This window comes from Uloborus diversus, chromosome 8 (assembly GCF_026930045.1).
Source record: "Uloborus diversus isolate 005 chromosome 8, Udiv.v.3.1, whole genome shotgun sequence".
Lineage (NCBI taxonomy): Eukaryota > Metazoa > Arthropoda > Arachnida > Araneae > Uloboridae > Uloborus > Uloborus diversus.
The window spans coordinates 99,570,188-99,591,169 of NC_072738.1; the positions used below are offsets into that span (position 1 = coordinate 99,570,188).

At 34.6% G+C, this 20,982-nt stretch overlaps 1 protein-coding gene across 3 annotated transcripts in view; it reads left to right on the forward strand.

Annotated features, from left to right (window-relative positions):
- LOC129228255 (protein c-ets-1-B-like) overlaps positions 1–20,982 on the forward strand; it is a 102,921-nt gene that overhangs the window by 74,655 nt on the left and 7,284 nt on the right. For all 3 annotated transcript variants that reach the window (XM_054862922.1, XM_054862923.1, XM_054862924.1), the window contains 3 exons: positions 4,040–4,156; positions 5,458–5,658; positions 15,051–15,227. In XM_054862922.1, coding sequence (XP_054718897.1) covers positions 4,040–4,156; positions 5,458–5,658; positions 15,051–15,227 — 495 coding nt within the window. The remainder of the gene's footprint in view (positions 1–4,039; positions 4,157–5,457; positions 5,659–15,050; positions 15,228–20,982) is intronic.

Genomic DNA, 20,982 nt, shown 5'->3' on the forward strand with positions numbered 1-20,982 from the left:
CACAACGTCATTTTTACAAAGTTCTACATTGAGAAGGGAAGTGGTGGTCTTATTCGACCAGATTTAGCAAGAGTGTAAATTTAATTTTCGAAAAAAGAAAAAGTCATAGTTAAAATTTACGTACAAATAGTTGGTTAAAATTGAACGTATCGCTCACTGGCGAAAATAGTATTACACCTGGAAAAAGAAAAACATCTATCGAAGAAAATAAGTTTGAAAAAAAAAAACTGCTTTAAGTTGCACTGATTGTTAATGATTTATACTTCAATCTTATTAACTTAATAATAATCAAAGAGTATATGTATACTCATTTCCCAAAAAGGTAGGATTTTTTCTCTCATTACTGGTTGGCTTTTACAGTATATTGTTGTACAGTAAAACCCCTCAAATGCGGACACTAATGGGACACATTTTTTTGTTCGCAATAGAGCGGTGTCCGCAGGATAGGGGTTTAATAATGTTATTTGCCTTGGAATCGGGGAATTGAAAATTGTTCGCATAAGTGGGGTGTCCGTAGGAGGGGTTTCACTATATTAAGGTGTGCCGTTTTGATTATACCGCTTACACGTCACCACCAGGGGAGCGCCTAACCTAAACTTATGGAAGAGGGAAAGTTCTCAATTTGCCGAATGACTCTTCAAATTTACCCGAATCATTAAAAATTAGTAATCTTTACTAATAATAAAGCTGAAAGTCTCTCTGTTCTTGGGATATCTGGATGTCTGTGACGCGCATAGCGCCTAGACCGTTCGGCCGATTTTCATGAAATTTGGCACAAAGTTAGTTTGTAGCATGGGGGTGTGCACCTCGAAGCGATTTTTCGAAAATTCGATTTTGTTCCTTTTTATTCCAATTTTAAGAACAAAAATATCATAAGATGGACGAGTAAATTACGAAATTATCATAACGTGGAACCGTAACATGGGTACAAGCCAATTGGTGAGAAAATTCACCATACATTATTTGTAAATATACAGGCGAACCAAAATACCTTTTAATTTTTCTATTACGGGCAAAGCCGTGCGGGTACCACTAGTAAATAAATAAAATACGTGTACGTACCTACATCGAATGAGAAGAAACATTTGGCATCATTAAAAATGGATAAAAAAAAATAATTGTGATATTGCAACACTGTGACTGTCTCCAAATTTTTCAAATCGCCAGTCACTGTTTGTCGAATAAGACGAATTTTGGGGAGGTCACCGTGACCTCCATCGGGATGCCCCTGGTCACCACATACCAGTTATTGAATGAAACTTTGTGCCAGTTTTGTGACAAGAAAGAGCGTTAAAACCTAATTATTATTTTTGAAAAATAGAGTCTGAAATGTTGAATTGTTATGTGTTACCACATGTGTGCGATACAGTTCCTATGTTATTTATGAATCACAGAATAATTTGGAAATCTGTTTAAAATCCATAAATCTTAGATTTTAAAATAATGGCCTATTTAAACTGAAAACAAATTTGAAGACTAGTTTGCTCGTTTAAAAGTCGGTTGCACCTGAAAACATGCTGTTAATATCCATATTTTGAGACTCCAAACTGTGTCAATGTGCCCCTCCACCTTATGCGTATCTCCAGTTCTCTGCCCTAGTGACTTTCCCTCGCCCTTGGTAATGATTCTCAAGCATTCACGTTTGAGTAAATCTTTGATCGGGGTGGAATGAATACCTGTTGCGCACTTTCTTTATTTCTCCAGCAAATTCGGATCGTTTGGGTGGCGCTCCAAGTATCGGGCAGAAAAAAAAAATTCAATGGCATTTTGGCGACGTGCCATCAAGGACAGAAGACATGAAGCGTGCAGTCCCAACATCGATGAAAGCCAGTTTTTCAATGTCATGCGGTTTTCCCCCCGCGATTTTTATCGCAGCCTCTTTTGAAATCATGCAGTTGGAGGTGGATTTCTTTTATTAGTTATGGTTTTAAAAAATTCTATGTAGCACGTATCTCCGCTAAGGGAGTGAAGCGGTACACGACGTTTGTGAAAACAAGTAAGCTCAAAGGATTACCCAAACTTCGGCGAAACCAGATTTCTATTTTTCCCTAGAGAAGATTTGGGGGGGGGGGGGGGGACAGGGGTGTCCCGATAGGAGGTCACCTTTCCAAAAATTTCCATATTCGGCAAATTTTGTCTGACGATTCGGCAAAATTTGGGGCTTCAATGATGATAATTTCAATGCTGCAAAGTTATCATCATTCAGTGAAATTTGGAGTTCCATTCGGCAAATTGAGAATTCCCGCCCTCCCAAATTTTTGAGTTCTGGTGCCTCTGGGTGGGGGGGGGGGGAGTAGGTAGGAAATTTTCCATGAACTAAAAAAGTTTCGCTCCAATATCTCCCAATTTTATTTTTATGGAGTTTAAAAAATCTGTACCTCCCGACATCGAAATTTACAGAAAAATCGAGAAATTTAAATAAAATAATTTGCTAAATTACATGTTTTTGACGTGAACATGCCCTTTACCACGGATATGGTTTCTACTTTTGCGATTACACTTTCAAACATGCAAAACTCTTTCATTCAAATTCAACAAAAATTTAATTACAAAAACGTTCTGCTATTTTTTTTTTTTTAATTTTATTGTTACGAATTTTTTAGTTTCCGAAGATTTTCTGTGTTTGGGAAAAATATGTTGAAGAATGTATTGGAAGGCTCAAGGCTGCTCATTTTAACACCCGTTTATAGGCGCCTAACTGCCCAATATCATTCAGCAAAACAGGATTAAATATGCGGCACATCATCGTTGGAGGAAAGGGGGCTAATTGCACTAAATTTGGCCATTCATACAAGGATATCGTAACATAAAAAAAATCGTAATCTAACGTAATTAACGATTTAACGTATCGTAACGTAAATTCATAAAAACGTGCAATTATATTGAACATGCCATGGGGCGCACTATGCCATTGAAATTTTCAGAGAATTGTTTCTAGAGGTATTTTTCTCTTTTTTTTGGGGGGGGGGGGGGAGCCATTACTGGTGGAGGGGATAAACATCCCTGGATTAAAAAAACATTCCAGTAGCAAAAGCCTATAAATCGAAATGTGGAATTAAAAAATAAAGTTCTGCGTATGCTAGTTATAGTAGAAACGGGTTTTGCCTAGAAAGCTGTATTCTCTTTGTCTGACTTGAGCAGAGTATGTATGACTTGAGCAGAGTATTTGTATGAGAATGCAATTTTTTCAGAAATCCTCAATTGTACAATCTCGAAACTGATATTTTGCTATGTTTTATGGTAAGCATTTACTAGCGTAATGTCTATTTTAATTCCCCCACCTGGAGAAAATTGTTGCTGCGGTTCTGATTTATTATTATTATTTTTTAAATCTTTTATAAAATACTCTTCTTTTCTTTTCTTTTTTTTTTTTAAAGTTTTCTTTCGGACATATTTGAAGGGTTATTCTGAAAAACAAGCATGAAGAGCTGTTTTACACAATTCTTCAAACAATTTCAGGCGGAAGTCTCCACGCTCATTTCACACCACTTGAAACACATTTCCCATTTCTCCCTGCTATGCTTTATAGTGGTTTGAATTTAATTTTTCGAATATCAGGATGTGCGAAAAGAAATCTCCATTGGATGAAATCTTTACAGACTCTTCAGTTTAATCGAATACGAACTTCCCCCCACTTTTATCAAAAATACATTGATTGTTTTTGAGAAAATTTCCCGATTATTTCTATAACTTCGCTTTAAAGCTCATTCTTTGGAAAGGATTTCAAAACCGTTCATGAGTTTTCTTTCCAGAATGTTCCGACGCGTTGTTTCGTATCGTCTTTTCTGTAGTCCAAGAGGCTTAATAATTTGGAAAACGATTGCGAGTAATTCGAAGGAACTATACTCTAAAAGGTAGATGGGATGGAGAGCTTTACCTATTCTCGCGAGATTTCCATTAGTTTTGAAATTGCCAAGTCTCGTTTTGCATTATGAGCATTGTTCTAGCTTTCGTTTGAGCCTTAGCTAGGTAGATTTTTAAATTAAAAAAATTTTCACAGGAAACAAAAGTTTTTATTGTTTTCATTTTGTCTTTGCAGATTTGCCCACCCAAATGCCACCTCTAACTCCTGGAACCAACCAAAAAATGACACAAGCTCTGAGAGCGAGTTTCAGCAGTTGGGAAAAGGAACGTGTCTTGAGGAACATCCCAAAAGGTAAACCTCCTGATTTTCTATTTCCCACTTTTAGAAATAATTTTTAGTGTTACTGCTTTTTTATATTTTTATTAGCTTTTATTATACTGGCTCTGTCGTTGATCAAATGTTTCCATCGTTACGAAAAACAAAAATAAAGTATTAATTACAAAGGGTGATTAATGGTAACAACTAAATATCAAAGCTGAACCTAAGCAAATATAAAAGCGTGAATCAGGGAGTCTTGAAACTTTTCAAAATTTGCAAATAACTCAACTTTTCAAGGCTTTCCTCCAATCTAGTTGAAAATAGTTTTGAAGAGCTTTTTACACCATATACTGCATAGGCACTTGTTCGCAATTTTTGCAAGCCAGTAGTAATTGCGAAAAATTTTGCATCGTGAAACAGTTCCAACTTTATGCACATAATCAGCTGTCAGCTCGTGAAGTCACCAATACCTTTATTTTCACGGAAATTATGGCTCCCAAAAATAAGTGCCTTTACAGTACTTGATTAGTTGCTTCAATTGGATTTTTTTGGCGCAAGAACCTTCACTGTACTTTTTGTTTACACTAGTATAACAATAGTGTTTTAAGTAAAACTGCCCTTAAAACGATAAAATTACATATTCTGAAATGATTGCACAAATGATGTTCAGTTGGAGAGAAGGACAATTTGATAATTTACAAAACTATGTGCTTTTGTGAATGTCTCATGTATTAAATTATGCGATCCATCTGCACATTCAGTAAATGTGTGCAAATGTTGCATTGATGCATCTTACCAATTATTTTAGCTAAGATTAAAAGGCTACCTGTACATTGATGATCGTTGAAGAGGAGAAAGTGGGGCTTAAATATAGACACGCGCTTTCCCTAATTACTCTGCAAGCAGGTGATGGAATCAATCATGGTATGGGTTGATGTGTTTTAATGAATTATACATCATATATGGTACTTAAATGACATCTTAAATGATCATAAATTTAGTACTTGTTATTGATTTCGCTTTCCGCTGCATACCATCTCTGCTAAAGTATGCCAGATGGTCCTAAATTTTGAAAAGTCATATTTTTAATGACTATCAGTTTAGTCACCAAGGGAAAAAAATCAAGTCACACATGATTTCTAGAATATTATTTGCAATTTAAACACTCTGTTATTCACGATTGAAATGTGAATCCTATTTGTTCGAGAATTCTGTTGGAAGTATTTTCGTTTACAGTTTTGTAAAGTTTTTTTTTTTTTTTTTTTTTTTTTTTTTTCCCCCATTATCTGTAAAAGCATGCGGTGAAATTAGAATTCTCTTTTTTCCCCATCTAGATCCTCGTCTTTGGAAAGAAATAGAAGTCGCTCATTGGTTGAACTGGGCAACTCGAGAGTTCAGTCTGGAAGGAACTGCGCTGCCCAATTTCAATATGTCTGGTAAAGAAATGTGTGCCTTGTCCAAAGAGGCCTTCCTGGCCAGATCGCCCCCATTTATGGGTGACATACTATTGGAACATTTAGACATACTACAGAAAGGTATGTACCTGGATTTCTAATATTTCTAACATTTTGATGGGGAGGATGGCAATTGCAAAGTTTAATTGGGGGTAATTGATTGAACGTTGCAACCAAACTTAAATAATAGTGGATCAAGAATGAATCGCCGTTAAAAACTTCGCTTGGGGATAAATTAATATTGAATATCTGCCTTAACCCTGGTTTAAGGATGGTAACACACGTACTGCTCTTATGTTTGATCTAAACTTTCCAATTACCGTATTACCTCGCATTATCCGGCATGCCGGATAGTTCGAGGTTTATTTTGCAACAAAACAAAAGTAAATTTCCTCATTCATTTCCAATCAGAAAGCAAGCCACTGTAAGGAAAAAAATAGATAAATTCCGAAAGTAACTTTTTTTTCAAAAAAAAAAAAAAGTATTGCATATATGTGCTTGTTATTTATGGAAGGTTATTATTAATGGATTTAATTATATGCCAATAAAGTAATCAATTTAAAAGCAATCATCGTTGCTGAGTTTTAGATATATTTTTTAAATAAATTATTTTAGGTTTCTTTTAGAGAGGTAAGTTTAATTTTTATTTATTGAATAGCTATGATAAATTCTTTAGCACTGGTTTAGGGGTGGCAACTTATTGCTTAAATGTTAGCTTCCTTAGTTTTAATTTAATTTTTATAAAATTATTCGTTATTAAACAATATTTTCTTGTTAAAATAAAAAGTAACATTGTTTGTGAATATTTTTAGAAAATTAAACTGTTTATTAATACTAATAAGATATGTATAGAACATATTTTCATTTTAATGCTGAACATATAATTTTTATAGTATTATTATTTTTTTTCTAACCTCGATTTTTCCAGCATGCGTGAAAGGACCAGGCAAGTGTTATTAAAAATCTGGTGACCCCCGAATTTTGCGGCATGCCGATAATGCGAGGTAATACGGTAGCAATCTAAGTGTTTCAAACCATAACTTTTACAATTTGATGATCGAATGATCGAATTTATTTTGACTTGAAGTCAAATGCCAAATTCGAGATAGTATCGCACGTTCCTTAATTGGAGATGTCCTCTGCTTAATGATTTCCTATGTTAACAAGTACTTTTAATTGCTGCGGTTCATGGGGCGCTATTGTAATAAATGAAACTGGACTCTTTGTATCGGTCCTAACTTATATAGCAGAGCAAAATGGACAGGATGCCCCCTTTCATACACCTGTTCATTTCCGGCTGCTCTGATTTCATCGTAGAATCGTAGCACGTCACACTTCCGGCGATCGACCCTCGCTTTTTCGGAAAGAATTTTCTCCACCCCCTTCGTCCGGCGGCCTCGGGACATTTTTGTAATCGTCCTGCCCAACAATGGGGAGGATGTGGAGCAATTCAAAAGGCGGGAAATGACGAAATTTTGTCCGAAAATGCCGTTGCACTCCTAACAACTGATGGAATGGAACGATTCCGATTTTGTACAACTGGAAACAAGGTTGTTGTGGGCATTCGATTTCGATTGTCATGCTCAATTTCTGGTTTTATTATACATTTAACAACCATTGGGATCCACCTGGCTCACCCTCCTTTTATTCTTACCAAACGTACCTTACCATATTCCGTATTTTAAAACCCAATTTTGGTCACTTTCTGTGTAAAAAATTCATGTCGAAAAATTGCAATTTAGAAATGTTATTTTAACCGAATGAAACAAGTAGTTGATGTAAGCACAAATCGTCAAAAATCAGGCTCGTTATTTGTGGGGGGGGGGGGGGGGGGAATTATACCCCACCCTTAATTTTAGAAACGTAATGTAATTACGCATTTTTGTATATATTTTGCCCCCCCCCCCCCAAACAATGTATTGCATGCATACGCTTTGTTCCCACCCCTGCAAAAGTTTGAAATGACAGAGCTCACCTGCGCTTTTTGCCTTTCTTTTTAAAATTTTTTACATTTTAGTAGAGTGCTTAATTTGTTTTCATACTTTTCCACACCTGTTTTAACAGTTATTGTTAAAAAGTAAAACTTTAAAATACTTAGATTGGAACAGTAGATTTTTAGTAGGGGCAGTATTTCTGTCTGGGAAGGAGCTGAAAAATCAAATGATACGGCGGAAGAATAGTTAATAAAAATTAAGGTAAATAAATGGTTTACTACCAACCAAGAGAGATGGAAAAATAATTTTCATTGCTACTTTAAAATGTGTGCTAGATACATTGTTTTCTGTTTTAAAATTAAATGACACTCATATTTGAAATTTCGTTCATTATATAAGCAAAATATTTTCTTCTAATTATTTTCTATGTAAATGCGCTGTCAGGATGTTCGTCAGTATCGCTGATTTTATAACAAATTATTTTGTGATTGATCTCTTGAACCTAACTTCATGTCTAGTTTTTCGAATGGTAACATTTTAGTTCCTTAAAAAAGAAAAAAAGTTATCATTATATATTTTTTTGAAAGAAAATTGGTGACGCAACGTAATATTATTTTTCGGTATTAGTTTATTTTTTTCAAAATTATTTTTATTGAAGAATATAGTTGGGGTAAGCGGTTGGGACAATGTTTCATAAGTGTTCTGGGCTTAGTTTATAACAAAAGAAATTCTGGTGCCCTATAGTCTTCAGAACTTATTTTAATGTGTAAATAAGATTACACCAGGGTTCGAAAATATCGGAAATATCCGATAAGTTGATATGTATCAGATATTTTGATAGCTATCCGATTTTTTCAATTAGCATAAACTAAAGTCTTCAAAGTAGTAAATGCATCATTAAATCACTTTTTATTTTCTCATATTATAATCATAATATGTAGACTTAAAATTAAGGTTTCTTTCATTATTTATATCTAATATTTCATTTTGTATTTCCATCTATTTTACTGGAGTTAATTTAGCATTAGCTGTTTCTCACTCATTTTTCTTCTGTTAGCTACTTTTTACAGTTACATGATTCAGAAATAAAATTATACGTTGGTCGGTGCACAGTCATAAGACATTTTCTCTTTCTCTGACCAATGTTTAATATTTAATTAGGCACTTTTAATATGAATTAAAACTGGCACATTACTAATAATTTTACGAATGTAAAATAAAAAAGGAATACTGTATTACTTTGTTATATTAATAATGTATTAATACATAAAAATATAGTACATAACTTTTTGGTTATTTTTAATAATAAATGGACAATATTACTGTGAATAATATACTTTTTACATTGAAAATTCCGTAGTTGAAAAAATAAATATCGAAAATACCATGATATTTTCAAAATAAATATCGGATATAAATCGTGATATATATCATGATATATATTGGCGAACCCTGGGTCTCTGCGTCTATTATGCCAAAATTTTCATAAAATTGAAAAGACGTACAAGAGCTCAGTTTTCGTGAGCTCCCATGCAAAATAAGGCCAGGTCCTACTGCGTTTTTAAAAAATCAACCTTATTAGGGGTCCATCCAAAGCTGATTTAGGATTTCTATTGTATCAGACGAAATACGTAAATGCAAATACAAAGGCTTCTCCTTTCAATCGAAAGTAAACTAAAAAAATCGTCTTAGGGTCCATCCAAAGCTGATTTAAGATTTCCCATGTATCAGACGTTACGCGTTACTGTAAGTGGGGCTTCCTTTTTTTACCGGGAAGTAAACTAAAAAATCAATGTTAGGGGTCCATCCAAAGCACCAAAGCTGATATCGGACTTTCACTGCACCAAACGTACTGTAAATAGAGTTTCCCCTTTCACCGGGAAGTAAACGAAAAAAATAGTCTTTAGGAGCTATCCAAAGCTGATTTCCACTATCGATGAAATTCGTAACTGTAAATAGGGCTTCTCCTTTCACTGGGAAGTAAACTGAAAAAATCAATGCTAGGGTCCATCCAAAGCTGAAATTCGTAACTGTAAATAGGGCTTCTCCTTTCACTGGGAAGTAAACTGAAAAAAATCAATGCTAGGGTCCATCCAAAGCTGATTTAGAATTTTCTCTGCATCAGACGAAGTACGTAAATGTAAATAGGGCGTCTCGTTCCACTGGGAAGTAAACTGGAGTCGGACACCCTGCGGTAGAAAGAACTCGGCAACATAAAAAGTGCCCACACATGGACTTTGTTTGAAGGCGCTCGCAAACTTCCTGCAGTAAATCAGCCATATTCAAATAGGTGTGCTTTTATTTTGCTTTCCTTATCACGGCGCTGAGCCTGATTAGGCGTTTGTTATCGTGGTTTTTGTTCGATAAGCTAAGTTGTTTGGTCAGGTGATTCTTGATTAGTTTTTTAATTTTGTTAAAATGACTCGTAATTCCTGTTTATTAAATTCGTTTTTTTTCCCATCTGGAAATAAATTCAAATAATCTTATTTATGTATTTGATTTATTTGTGCCACGCAAATCGGAATCATTTCTTCGATGATTCAAAACAAATCCACACATTTTCAATGCTTCTAGTTTTTTTTTTTTTTTTTTTTTCAAACTTAAGATTCTTTAGATCAACGAAACTATATTGTAGCAGTTTTTGGAGAATCGGGTATTGTTTTTGTGAAACTACTTAGAACTGAATGAATATGAATTCAATTAGAACCTAATAAAGTAATTGAGACGGATTTTGAGGGAATTAAAAAAATCTTTAAATATTTTTTGTCCAATAATTAAACAAGAACATCAATCTACAATAATACATCTTTCCCAAATTTACAATTGAATCAAAACATATTGAGAGAAATTGATACAATAACAAAAATAACCAATCATAAATTAACAAAATACTGAACAGAAAAGGAAAAGATATTAATAGCTTGAGCGTAAATATTTTTTTCATTTTTTTTTTTTTTTTTAAGACATAATTTAAAACATCCATTTCATGATATTATTACAAGAGATCAGAATTGCCTTGAAGTTTATTAAATGCTTTTTCATATTTTAAAATGTGAAGGAATGTTTCTTGTCTGAAAGAATATATTTTTCCTGATAAGCTTTTTTTGAGGACAAAAAATGTCTTTAGGATGACCGAAAATCTACTAAATCTCATGAAACAAAGACTCTTTTTCATGGTGCACTTCATATGAAATTCTTCGTTCAGTATGAAATAAAATGAAATGATAGATCTCGAAAATTCTCCACTGATTAAAAATTTACCACATAAAATATGCTTTTTCTCGACGTTTTTGAAAAGTAGTAAAAAGGTGTGAAAATTTGTAATGTATAGATTGTTTTCACAAACTAAAAAATTAAATCCTAATTAAAAATAAATAAATAAAACTTAAGAAAAACAAATGCTTTGATAGTTTTTGTAAATAATTATAATAATAATCAATGACAATATTTGCTTGCTGTGGAAAATCATTGCAAATCTTCTTCCAGGGAATTAAAACTTTTGCAATCGCGATTTAGATATTTGACACCAATTTACACACCGATATATAGCCAATCTACAGTTTCTCTTTTCAGTTCATCTCCCGCCTCTCTTAAACCATCAGCGCATGACAGCATCCTAAAAAACATGTACGCACCTACGTTATATTCATGCATGCAACCACCCGTAATTCCGCCTACCACATTGGTCGAAAGGGATTCCCTCCTCTACCTGATCCCATCCTTCATCCGACATCACATACTACCTGGTTCGGACACGGATTTAATTTGTTTACTCAATTTAACTTTAAATAGAAGACCATACAATCAAGCTTGTTTGTAAGTACCACCGGGTAAATTATTTTAAGACTTTATTCGGTTCTTATATATCTGTTTTTAATTTTCACGATAATTTTAGTTACTACGTTTTAACATGTGACGGAACGGGACATTTAGAGTAAGTCTGTCAGCAGATTTTGTTTCATAAATACAAGTAAAACAAGCGAGGATTTCGTTTTTTGATAGCAACAGTACAGATTTGGCATAAGAACTACGTAAAACATTAAAAGTTATTGTTTTTTAATAAAATAATTGAAAAGTATGCAATAAAATGCTCGTGACGGAATAGGACTTGTATGAGTCTTGTTCCGTCACAGTTCTGTCCTTACAGTACTTGTTCTTAATTTTCGCGATAATTTTAGTTACTACGTTTCAGCATGTGACGGAACGGGACATTTGGAATAGGTTTGTCAGCAGATTTTGTTTCATAAATACAAGTAAAACAAGCGAAAAAATTAATTTTTGACAGCAACAGTACAGGTTTAGCATAAGAACTACGTAGAATATTAAAAGTTATTTTTTTTTAATAAAATAATTGAAGAGGATGCAATTAAATGCTCGTGACGGAACGGGACTTGTATGAGTCCCGTTCCGTCACAGGCATATTTATTGCATATCATTCAATTATGTTCTCCAAGAGGATTCACCTTTAAAGTTTTATGTAGTTTTTATGTCAAATCTTTACTGTTGCTATCAAAAATAAAATTTCCAGTTTGTTTTATTTGTATTTATGAAGCAAAATCTACCTACAGACCTACTCCAAATGTCAGTGTCTTGAAGTTATTATGTATTTCTTTTAAACCGAGAGTACTGTAAAGGATAGAACTAGTTTAGATGTAATTCTTAAAATTATAGCGTAAACGCAAAGCTTTTCAGAATATTGTTCCACCGTTTTATATCATAGTACAAATGTGCTGCAATTATTTGCTTCTAACTTTGTCAAAACGTAGACAGTATTTGTGATATAGTTCTAATTCATCGTAAAACTAGCTGGGAGATAATTCTTAAAAGCTTCTAAATAAATTTCCAACCCATTTTTAAAATACAAAACAAATAAAAATATTAAAGAGACGTACCTTTTGATGGTATTCCATACGTTGGATTTGAAAGTCTCAAAACTTTCAGACATTTTTTTTGTATCTTAAAAAGCTTGACATCCAATTTGTCTGCAAATTGTAAAACATTATTTTAATGCCATCAGCTACAGTTTCAATCAGTTTTTCCAATCTGTTTCTGTGGTTAGAAATTACACCTGTTTTAAAATGGGGGGTAATTACCTCGCGTGGTAAAATCTCTCATGGGAAAAATCAGCAAAAGCTGCTATCATCGTTGGTTCAGCTGAAAGAGTGCAAACATGTAAGAACAATCTTGTGCAAGGAACGCGTTTTCGGTTCATGCGGTTTCCGTGGGAGGACATACTTGTCAACCAACAGGTGATTTCCATGAAAATTGCTATTTTCTTTTCAGAATTAATTTCCGATGAACTTAATATTAAATATTTTGTAGTAAATAAACTGGAACGCGGGTTCTTGAAACTTTGAATTTGGTATCCATAGAAGTCTAGTCGGATGTTACCATTCTAATTGGTAAATTGTTTAAAATAGTCTATATTGGTTCGTGTCACCCTTTAAAGAATTGTTAAGTTGTCTTAACCACTGGAATCTGCATTTTGCTGCTCCTAATGTAAATAAGAGTCAGATAGTAAACTCAGTGCGATCATTTGTTTTTTATTGTCAGACTGCAGATGTTTTGAAAAACATTTTTCGAATATCTTAATTTCTTAATCTGATGGCATTCTTAAAGTTCTGTTCTGATATTCAATGTTCCAATCACTAATCCAATGATGAATTCACAAATTTTGCAATTCGAAATGTAATGTTGGATTGTGGGTGACGCAGAAAGTTCTTTGAAAAGCATATAGCGGTTATTGACGCCTTGACGAAAAAAATTGGATTACAATTTGCAAAGTTTTTAAGATTTAATGGCATCACCAATTCTTGAAAGTCTTACTATTGCTTGATGAATAGCGCTTCAATGCTCTAAAATAGCAGTATCAGTTGTCGCAATATCCGTTGGCAGTGCAAGTTCTTTGGATTACCAATTTTAGTTTCGGATGCTGTCTTGAACTTCTCTTGATGTTTTAATACACTTTTGACTATGATCTCGAAAGTTGCACCAATGAAAATAATAAAGTCAAGTACCAGCACATTACAGAACATCCATCTTAATTGCACTGAAAGCTATCCCACAATTTTTAACTTTTTCTTACATTTTGGTTGATCTTGATGGCGTAGCTTTGTAGAAAACATCGCTGTTACTTGGGGGCAGCTAATCCAATAAGCCCAATAAGATGAAGTACAAGACAGAACGTTCGTTTGTTGATGGTGTCCCGAAAAGGGGTTCCTCCGGAAGGTGATTGCAAATTCGAACGTCTTGACACCATCACAAGTCATACTTGGCGTGCTCGGGCTCTTTCGCAGGACTGGAAATTCGGACCAGGATGGTATGGCTTTTTCGATTTTGAGTAAAAAAGCATGGAATTGGTGGTTTTTAGCTTTGTCGGTATTGACTAAGCGCCTCTTCCTTCCTCAGGATATAGGATGTCGGGGGATGAAAAAAAGGCTCTTTTTGAATCCCGATTGTGGCTATCTTCGTCATCCGGCGAGTTCTGCTTCCTTCCATTTCAGTTTTCGGACCGGAGAAGGATATGAAAGACAATTGAGCGACGTGTTTTGAGAGAATATAGATCTGAATTGATTGTTTGAAAGAAATTTTTGTTTCCTATTTACTGAAATTCGAGGATGTTATAAATTTCCATGGTAGACTTTTCCACCCCCTCCCCCCGACATTCATTTTTATGAGCAATTTATTTTATTTTGCATGAATTCTTACCTCTAAATGCTAACATTTAATAAAATATGATTAAATTTTAAATAAGCATTACGTTTAGACTCGCATTTTCTGAAGAGAACTGTAAATTATTAAATGATGATGCACAGCTTTTCTACTGTTTCGAACCCTGGAATTATTTACCCGGCAACCCGTTTAGCATTTACAGCGGCACCTCGAACTGAAATTTTTGAGAGAGTGTAAATTCTTAATTTACCGAAGAAAACTTTGAATTTTACTGAATGACCATATACAAGTGTACCCACAGAGCTACATCAAATGACGTAGCTCTGTGGGTACACTTGTATATGGTAGATTTATACAAGTGTACCCACCGTAATCATTTTAAGGAATAATCAAGGGGAAAAAAACTATTGCAATAATATGACTAAATTTAACGAATCGTCAGACTAAACTTGTTGAATGACATTTTGGGAGGTCACAGTGCCCTCCCAATTAGCCCTCCCCCCTGGATATGTGCACAACACAAATATTCTTTGAATTTTGCACCTGTTTTTTTAATGCGATTTCCGAAAGTTTAGATTGATTGTAAAGAAAAATACATAAGAGATTTCAAAATAAGTTTAGAAATGAAATTCCAAGATGCACTCTGCCGTAGTCAAAAATCTTTTTTTTTTTTTTTTTTGTTTATGTGCCACTAATTTCTTTCTTATTTCTTTATTTATTACTGTTTCGTTTTTTATTCTCTGTTCAAACAAGGGTAAGTAGCAATTTTGTTAAAATGTTTTTTTTTTTTGGATGGGTGGCCAAATTTTGTTTTTGTTAAATTTGTTTACTTTGTGGAGAAACTCATGGCAGGTTTCTTTGTTGCAGACGTTGAAAAAGAGCATCCCAATTTGGAAAACGTGCCTTCTAATTTGTACGAGTCCGTATGTATGCCTGATTTCAACGAATTCTTTCAACAAGGGGAAATTTTGCCCCTATCAGAGCACAAAAACAACCAAACGACGATGAACAACTCAAGCAGTCAGCAACAGCAGTATTTGGAAAGTAAGTAGTTTGGTTTTTGCACTCCTGCAGTTATAAAGAAAATTGTAAAATTAGAATTTCAATGAAAACCAATGCGATGATGAAATTGTCTGGTGTTTTGTTGTAAGATGTTTACCAGAAATAAGTTTGAACGTTTTGTTTCACTTGACGCGAAATAATGCAAAAATAATAAATAATAAATTAAAAGAATACGATTTATTTTCAACATTAAAGTACTTGAATTAATGTTTTATGTTTTAAGGAAATTTCTTTCCAATAAATAAAAGCCCTTTTGCTGAATTTAATTATGAAGGGAGAGAATAATGTGAAGCATAAAACGGGGGGAGGGGGGAGGCAAAATACATGGCAGCGTACAAGCTCTTCGGGGCTACAACAAACCTCTCTTTTAGTGCGAAATAGTTATGAATTGGGGACGCCGACTGGAACTCCTGCTTGTCTTGCCACCGAAGTTCTAACAACCTTGTCTCTCTCTCTCTCTCCTGCATCGAAGGATGAGTAAGGAAGGAAGACCAAAGAGCTCCAGCACTTCTATCTCTATTTCTTAACAGAAGTTTGAAAGAAAAATTTCTTTAAAGATGTTCGAAATTAAAATTAGTTCTGAAGATCAGAGGGCTACAAGAAATTTTAAATGCCAAAGAGCTCCCGCTTTTGTGCAAAGAAGCGTTTGCACAAAAGCTGGCTATGAAGTGAGAGAGAAAGTTCTCTTTCTCTCTCATAGCCAGTTCGACCCGTTTGCATCCCGATGTCTAGCAATAGATAGGTCTAATCTAATCGCAGAAGCTTATAAACATGTAGAGCGTAACGTTGCATAAATGCTCGTCTCCGCCCTTTTGTAAGTTTGACTCTTGTCCTTCTATATATTTAAAGCTAGACACTTGTCCTTCTATATCTTTAAAGCTAGACACAACTTCACGTCAGAGACAGCTTGCAACGCCGAAGGCTTATTTAACCCTCCACTATTGCTAAACAATCTGTATGATCTTTTTCTAAAGCAATCATGAAAATATATAATATATGTATGTATCTTAACAAATAAAACAATACTTAAAATACACCGCCAGCTCAGTTATTCCATCCGAGGACTGCAGTTTCGTGCTTTTTAGAACTCGGCACACCATTGCTGCGGTGCTAATTCTACATTAGCTACCAGTTTGTTTGGCTCTCTTGGCTCGCTTAAGAGATTTTTCGTCTCCAGCTCAGCTAATTCCTATTCCGGGCTGATGAGTGCTAAAAAGCACGAAACTGCAGTCCTCGGATGGAATAACTGAGCTGGCGGTGTATTTTAAGTATTTCTGCCTTAGCCCTGGCTTAGGGCAGTAACTCACTACAAAATAAAACAATGTTTTAATACTATTAAAAATTTTAAATCACGACCCTCAAGATTGTATTCCGTATCGAAAGACAGTTTGGGACATTTGTTATTAGTTTTTCCTCGTAAGTCTACAAAATTACTTTTTGAGTAATATATATTTAAGTTTGTCTTCTTTTGATCACATCGAAATTAGTCTAGAAAGCACAAAGTCGGTGTATAACTGAACTGTACTCGCTCGGTTTGAAATGCGTTTTATTATCCCGAGTTCGACGTTTTTCTTCAGCCCAAAACGGTTTCTTACACCAACGTTTTCCAACCTTTCAATCGTTACCTCATTACGTTAATTTCGCCACTTCCTGCAGTCACAGCGAACGTTTTTTAAGTTTCTTCCTTATCACAGAGTCTATATCTAAATTGGCCGTTTAGAAGCAACACTCAATAATCAGTTTTCTTTTGAGAAAAGAAAAAAAAAAGCTGCACGAGCACCCACCATATGCTCACCTACAAATCTTCCCCCCGTTTGAAGAAAGAACCCCCTCCAACTTCCTCTCGAGCTCCCTGCTTTAGCTGCATGTGTGAGTGTGTTCATTCATAGCATGTAGGGTTCACTATTCGCGTAGTATATGTTCACTCACTCATAAACTTCCGGTAATATCCCCCCTCTTTAGGTCTGTTCTTTTTGCACTTGGCATGACGGTTTACAGTGGTTAGCTGAAGACCGTTTTCGGAAAATTAGACTTTTGTTTTTTTGCAGTGATTTATTTTTGATCCAAACAACTTTTCTGCTGCAGGCTTTCGGGCATGTTCGTTTTTAAGATGGCTTTGAAAATTATTAGGAAAAATAGAGAACATGTAAAGCAGTTTTATTATAAAAACTACAAAAATACCCGGCGTTGCCTGGGTCAGTAATAATTGTGAGAAACAATCGCTACTTAAATTCGTTTTCTGGAGATCAACTGTTGTATTTCTTTCTAATTTGTATGTGAATTTCTATAGATGACGCGGAAGTCAGCCATTTAGGTATGAAAATAAGTCCTGAAAGCTTTAGGGGTTCCAAAATAATTTTATTGAAAAAAAAAAAAAAGATTTCTGTTCTTTTTTTTTTTTTGGTTAGTACTTCTCTTATTAAATAAATACGTGAACCATGTTTGGAATCTGCGGAGAAATGGTTCGCTTCTTTCATTTTCTCGATTGAAATAGAAAATTTTACATCAACTGTACGGGGGGGGGGGGGCTAGCTAGGAATTCGTCCGTAGATATGAGTAGCAATGCTTGTCGTTACCCTTTCTGAAAAAATGATTTATAAAAATGCAAACTTCGGCAATAGTTTGGCTTTGGCACAAGCTGCCATAAAATCTTTTATCGGACATTATTGGGCTAAAATAAGATATTTCATGATCAACTGCTCTACGATATATTTCGCTTTGATTTTATTATTAAATTACCAAAAACTAATACTGAAATAATAATGTACACAAAATTCTGTAACAACGCGCAAACTTGGTTTGAACAATTTCTTAAACTCGCCATTTCTTTAATTGCGAGTAACTAATTCGTCTTTTTCCCGTTGACCTATTTTCCTATAAATCTTTGCTGTTCATGTCTCTAAAACTTGAATGTTACCAGTTTGAAAGAAAATAAAGAGACCAGAAATAAATATTTAACTTTGTTGAACATTTTTCAATAATTTTAACTAATTGCAACTCTTATATAACTTTCGAATAAATATTAATTCGATCGGCAAGTTTGGTGTTCAAGTATTTGTGAACTTCAATTCATATCTCCAAAAATTATCAAGTGCTGCCGGTTCCAAATTTGCATCTTAATAGACATTAAATTCTCTGGCACATTTATCGTAGCAAATCTGTATACAGGTGTCCCTCGTACAGTAAAACCTGTCTACCACGATACTGTTGGGACCTAAAAAAAATATCGTAATAAACAGGTTATCGGTATAGACAGTTTGATTATTCATGCTGACATTTTGCTGGGGACAAAAAAAATATTGTTATAGACAGGTTATCGTTATAGACAGTATCGTTATACGCAGGTTCCACTGTATAACACGGTACTTGTGTAAGTTAGTTACACAACGGTTTCGATATTACATGGTACGAAACTTGAATTTAATCCTTCATGGTTTTGATATAACACCAATGTTATCTTTAAAAAGCAGATGGAATTTCATTTTCGTTCAATGCATTCTGTTAATGTTTGATAACTCTAATAAGTTTTTGCTTAGATTCTATGAAATTTGGTTTCGATATAACACGGTATACATCCCTTGATTTACATTATTTCTAAGTCTCGTATAACACGGTTTCGATGTAACACGAAATACGGTTTCGGTATAACACGAAACACGGCTGCGATACTATTCGATACATAGTGACATGATTTTTACAATGTACATGATTAGTTAGTGTAAAAAATAAGTTTAAAAGTTATTTTTAAAAAAAGTATCGTGTAACACGGTTTCGATACTACACGGAACGAATTAACCTTGCTATACGAGAGACGCCCATATATTTCAATTTATAAGTGACCAATTTACACTTGATACATTTTTAACGTTCTTCACCACAAACGTGGAAGACATTATATAAACACTGATTGAAATTTTGAGCCACGAAATGACACCATGTGGAACTATCGCGGGGGAAACAATTCAAAGTGGCACACCCAAAACGTGGACTTGAATTTCGTGAAGCCCTGTTCCTTACCCGTAACGAATGATTTCCGCTGTGTGGTAACGTTCGTCTGAATGGGGATGGATCACTCCGTTTTACCTTCCCCACCGAAATAATTGAGACTATTAATGGCCGGAAGCCAATCATTTTTTAGATAGAAGATTTTTGTGAAAGTAATCCTAAGTAATTTCTTTTTTACGTGGTAAATAGACAATATTGATAATTTTAATTAAAAAATTGGGGATAGAATGATTTTGAGGTAGTTTAATAAGCAGTTTCGAATACGTGCTATTCATTTTTTTTTTTTTTTTTTTAACGAAAAGGTCATATTCTCGTACTTGTTCAAAGTTTGCAAAGAAATACTTTGGGATGATCCAAAAATAATTTCACGCTTTATGGGGGGGGGGGGTGAAATTGTGATAAGGAGAAGGGAGGGGTAATAAGAAGTGTAATATCACTTTTTAAAATAAAAATGTGAAAAATAGCGCGGTATGTGAAGAGGGGAGGCGGTAAGGTGAAGTGTAACACTTTCGGACAAAGGGGGGAGGGGAGATGGTAAACTTGTTGAAAAAGGTGTAACATCTTTCATATACAGCCGCGTAATAAATTTGTTGAACATTTGATAGACCGCCAGTTTTGTTTGTTACGTTATTTAAGTGCAAAAGGCTGGTTTTATTTTGCATAGAACCTCATCAATTCAGATTATTTATGCATTATAAGTTCTGAAAATATGAAGCTCCTCTTTTTTATTGCTGGGGGGAGGAGGTTGTTAAATGTAGTCCAGTTAAAATAGTTTTCTAGTTCCTTTTAATAATCAATTCGTTCAAAACAAATTTTGCTATGTTTTTAATGTTCTAAGTGTAATAAAGTTTTTGCATTGACAATATCGTAGAAACCAAGGGTTCTGGGGCTGCCCCCCCCCCCCCCACCGCTCTACTGTGCTATAGTGCTGCATGTTAACTTTCTGAAGAAATCGAAGGCTTTACTTACGATCGACAGGGGATGAGGAGAGGTAGTGATCTCTCTCGCTTTCACTTTTCTCTGAAAAAAATGAATTTCAAAGTAACTTCTGCGAGCACGGGACCTGCTCCGACTTCTGCACTTTAGATACAAGGTGACCAGTAATAAACGTGTCGAAAAGAAATCTCAATTTCTCGAAAACTGTTTTTCGTATCAGGTCAAAACTTGCGAGTTGGATTCAGCGTGTTGGCTGATATTTTTTTTTTCGTAGTCTCATTGAGTTGGCTTTTGTTGTTTATTTTTCAATGAAAATGTCGAGGCATAGCGTTTCTGAGCGCATTTTTTTTTCATGGTTCGAATGCATTATTCGAACAACAAATAAAAGCCCAAATTGTGACTTAACGAAAGTTTGCGACCAAGTTTAAGCTTAACACAACGAACAGACTCACTTCTGAACAATATGAAAAATTTTGGGAAATCCAGCAATTCAAAGTGAGCTGGATTTCGAAAGCATGTGATTCATGCAAGACGGCGTACCGCCTCATCGTACCAAATAAGTGCTTGATCTGCTTGAAGAGCACTTTAATTGGCGGATTTTGGCTTTAGGGTACCCAAAATCGAAAAATATGGGAAATTATTGGGCACCATATTCTAATGACTTGAATCCCTGCGATTCATTTTTGTAGGGTTATATCAAAGACAAAGTTCACGCTAAAAACCCCAAGAGAATCGAAGACCTGAAAACTGCAAATCAGACTGTTGTTGAAAGCATTGAAACTTCGACCCTTCAGCG